Raw genomic sequence first — 4388 nt, 5'->3', positions numbered from 1 at the left:
GTGGGGTGTGAAAGCGGGCAGAGGAACAGGGGGACAAAAGGAGACGAGGGGCTAGGTCAGACTTTTTGCAGAGCTGACAAAACCAAACCTGCAGAAATTACAACGTGGAGTCGAAAGTAAACTCAGTTCTGTTTCTTCGTTGCCTTCAGATCCTCTTTTCAGCCTCCTTTCCCAGGCAGAACAACACTCCCTTTGAGAACAAAGCAGCCTGCCTGTGTCACAGCAAAGCACCGCGCTGCCCCGCACCATCCCAGCTCCAGTGCGGGTTTCTTCCACAAGTCTCTGCCCAGAAGCAGGCTGTCTTTCAGCTGGTGGCTCATGAGGAGTGCCTGCAGAGCTTACCGAGGCCTCAGAGGAGCAGGACAGCAGGAAGCGGCGTGCAGCACTAGCATGGCAAGGGAGCCCTGCATAGATTGGTTGTAAAACTCTTGTCTTAATTTTACTGCCTTTAGTAAAGCTTGGTAAATATTCCTGGGACAGGCAGCTCCTTGCCTGGCTTTAATTACTTGGGCAAATTTTCATAAGGATTATTTTGACCTCAAATTTATGTCAACATTTATTGAGGCCGTGTTCCTGAGGCTTTTCCCATTAGATGCTAATGGATTCTGGCTAATAGTCAAGCCGGACTGACCACTGGCGGGTGCCCTGGCCGGCTCTGGGATACCACAAGTACCTGGGGAGAGGGCTGGGGAGAGTTGCACCAGCTTTGTGGAGCCAAATAGAAAAGTCACCATGGCCTCAATCCAAAGAGATCAAGCAACATGCTTGAGCAATTGCATTCTTAACTATCTGCTTCTCTGGGCATGATTCACTCCAAGTCACTGCTGTATTTACGCGTGACACTTCAGTCAAAGGTTGCTTTCTGTTGGGGCTCTTCTGTACCTGCGGGAAAGAGGAGTTCAGCACCTCTCTGCAGGGCTCCCATTTGCTTCTGTCCCTCGGGCCCCTGCCAGGGCCAGGGCCATGCTCAGCACGGTGGTCACTTACCACAGTTGTGCCAGAAAGTCACGTCACGCTGGGTGTTTTGAAATAGGTACCAAGGAAGGACTGGGCAGGGAATAGCCACACTGGATGGTTTGGATACCATCTTTTGACTGCCCATGCTCAGGCGAGGGTTGTGGTGTGGATCACCTGTCAGGAAGTGTGTTGTCACCGTGGCAGTCCTGTGTGTCTCTGGCTCACAGTTCCCTGGAGAGACGTGACGTGGCAAATGAAAGCTGACAATGAAGGGCTCAAGCAGAGGCTGTGGGACCTGGAGAGGGTGCTGGAGCAGGCATGGGAAGACAAGCGAGTCATTCGTGAAGGTGAGGGCATAGGTGGGAGGGGGCAGTGGGGCAGATGCAGGTACCTTACACCTTGGTGCCGCTCTGGGAGGCCAGACAAGCTTACTCCACCTCTCTCTTTGGCCTCGACTGCTCGGCCCAAACCACCTTGCTGTTGGCTAGCCCTGCTCCCTCCCGTGCTGTCAGCATGTAAAGGCTCTGGTCACAAACCCATTGCGTCCCAGGTGCGCATACTCAGTGCAGGCAGACGAGACCACAGGGGCAGAAACTCGCCTGCCTGGAAAAGTCATTGTTTCACCATTTCCGTCAGTGCTCAAGAAAGAGCTGATTTTAGCAGAGGTAAAACCTCAGCCAGAGGTTTGTGGTCTTTGCCACATGCAAAACTCCGTGCTCATTTTCACTCTCCCGCGCTCAACCGAGAGGTAGAACTTTCCCTGCAGGGCTGCCTCCCGCCCTCCCCCAGTATTGTCACAGCCCTGCCAGGCAGGGAGAGTGTGCTCCTGATGTGTCACCCTGCAAGGGAAACCCTCAGGTCAGGCCTTGCTGGAGCCCCTGCTGGGATCCCAGCACAGGGACCACCTGCTTCTCCCTCCTATTGTCACCATGTTTGTTCCCTTCTCCCTTTCCTGGTTCCCAGAAGTGATCTGGCAATACCAGGAGCTGCAGAAGCAGACAGCAGCCCACAGCTGCCCACCCTCCCCTGCGCTGGTGACACAGTGCCAGGCTCCTGTACCCGCGTGCTGAGTGTCCCCTGCCTCTGTTCTCACACCACACAGCCACCAGGCTCCAGGAGAGCCAGCAGACCCAGGAGACTGCCAACCAGCCACCAGCAGAGAGGGACAGGGCCATCGCCCAACTGCAGCACTGGCTCTATACCATGGAATGGGAGTATGAGAAGATCCTGCACATGAGTGGGGATGTGGCTGTGAGTGGCTCCCCCTGTCACTGGGGTCCCCCTTCCTCACGGCCCTCTTTCCCACCAGTGTAGCCTGGACCTTGTGCTGGCCCAGCTGGCAGGGCCCAGCCAGTACTGGGAAGAAGTAGCAACGACCTTCGCCGTGGAGCACAAGGAGTGCCTACAGGAGTTCAGCCTCAACCCTCTGGATATATTTAGCACCCTGGAACTCCTGGGACAGGACAGGCTCTCGGCCCCTACCTCCCTATCAGCATTCTTGGATAGCTTGCCACACACACTGCCCAAGACCTCAGCTGCCCTGGGCTACGTAGGAGAAGATGGGTCGTGCCTGGCCCTGGGATGCACTCACTGAGTCACAGCCCTGTCCATAACATTACCGCCATGAACAACAGTGTGGATTTGTCCTTTAATCACACACCCCAAGTGGGTGACGCAGGAACAGTGCTGCGATGGTTCACAGGGAGGAGAAAAGGAAGAACACAAGAGAGGTGTCCATGCAGGGGCAGACCTGAGCCAACAACAGGCTGAGAGGTGGGGTGTTCCTCTAGCACCCTGTCAGCCTCCGCTGCTCCCTTTCCCCTTCACACAGCATCCTGAAGGCCAGCCCTGGGCTGAGTCAAGCCTCAGGCTCCCCAGTCCTTTGGTTCACGGCATGGAAGGCAGTGCCTAGGTTCTCCTGGGAGCTTCCAGAGCCTGGAGCTGGGTGAGGTCTTCAGTGCAATATCCCTAGATTCCCCTGGAGCCAGCTGAGCATGCAAAGACATAGGTCTGTCTTTAGGTTACAAGTAGCCACCGCCATGGTTAATAAAAGCTTGGAGCCAGCCTCGGTCAGCGGAGATTTGTCTCTGGGAGGTGTGATGCGTGAGCCCTATCGTGGGCATGGAGACACAGCAGCTGTGTGTGCAATTGCCATGCTGGGCAGCACTGTGGGAGCCAGGAGCTGGCTCTGAGGAGCTGGGCAGAGGGCACCGATGGGCTGGACGTGGCCTGGGACAAGGTGCCGTGTGGTGGAGCCTAACCAGAGGTGGGGTGCTCCTGGACTGCTAGAATGCCTGGTGCAGCCTTCTCTGCTCCTCCCGGCGCGGACTCTGCAGGGACACAGCAAGGACACTGTGGGCAGCACACACCCACTCACACCACTGTGCTCCACCCTTGCCCCAGGAGCAGGTTGGAGGGGTCTTTCTGCACGGCCCCCAGGGGACCACGCAGCCCTTTCTTGCCAGCATCACAGGTGCCAGGGAAATATCAGGGCAGGCAAGGCAGGAGTGTGCTGGGACTCAGAGCAGTGCTGGGCTGTGAGCAGCACTGCCGTGAGCTCCTGGCAAGAGGGGTTACCTGTGTGAACCCTATACTGTTGGCAGCAGCCACCAGCCGGGAGCCAAGCCCCTTTGGTCCCACCTCAATGTGACAGAGTCCAGGGGAGCCACTGGGAGAGGGCAGGGAAGACGTGCAGGAGCCTGAGGCTGGGTCACTGTCCTCAAGGAACAGCAGAGGGGATAGCCTGATCTGGAAGAGCAGAATAGGGATAGCCGTACAGCTGCTGGAGCTGCACGGCAAGCCAGGTTCCCCAGGAAGGACTTCACTGTGCAGGCCTGGGGGCAAGACACCCATCCCATCATCCAGCCTTGCAGCACTCCAGAGCTCCCCAGCCAGGCTGGGACGACACTAAGTCCCCCAAAACCTACCGACTGGTAGAACTCATCGCCTGCGGGGTCAATGACCAGCAGCGTCACCTGGTCATCATGGGCACGGATCCTGAGCACAGTCTGCTGGTGGTCCAGCCCCTCGATGCTCTCACCGTTCACAGCAAGGAGACGGTCCCCTTCCTTCATCCCTGCCTGCTCAGCTGCCACATCCCACAGGAACTGGCCTGCCATGGTGGGACAGAGGGAGGATGGGGACATGTTCACAGAGGCATTCAGCCAGAGGGGAACTGGCACTGCTGCCCCCCAGTCTGCAGGTGGGGAGAGGGTGCTGCTGCAGGAACAGAGCTTGCAGCTATTCCCTACCCTCAGACAAGCCTTGCTGAGGTATGGACTGCCCCACTAAGCCTCCTCACCTGTGGCCCCTGAGCTGCAGTCATCCTCCTTGAGTAGAAACCCATAGCCAGCTGGACCCTTCACCATGTGCAGCTCCCGGACCTTGAAGGGGAGCCAGGAGGTGTCCGCAAAGGCAGCAGTGATCCGCAG

The 4388-nt window shown here is 57.4% G+C and overlaps 1 protein-coding gene across 1 annotated transcript; it reads left to right on the top strand.

Annotated features, from left to right (window-relative positions):
• Positions 1 to 1184: 1184 nt before the first annotated feature.
• Positions 1185 to 2551, top strand: CCDC153 (coiled-coil domain containing 153; the record flags this gene model as incomplete). Its single annotated transcript, XM_009876946.1, has 4 exons — positions 1185 to 1304; positions 1921 to 2001; positions 2060 to 2208; positions 2267 to 2551. Coding segments are annotated over 4 exons (635 nt in total), but the record flags the coding sequence as incomplete, so codon positions are not given.
• Positions 2552 to 4388: the final 1837 nt, after the last annotated feature.

Source organism: Apaloderma vittatum, unplaced genomic scaffold (genome assembly GCF_000703405.1).
Source record: "Apaloderma vittatum isolate BGI_N311 unplaced genomic scaffold, ASM70340v1 scaffold29579, whole genome shotgun sequence".
In the NCBI taxonomy this organism is placed as follows: domain Eukaryota; kingdom Metazoa; phylum Chordata; class Aves; order Trogoniformes; family Trogonidae; genus Apaloderma; species Apaloderma vittatum.
The sequence above is the reverse complement of the archived record's forward strand: the minus strand, read 5'-3'. Positions and strand labels throughout refer to the sequence as shown.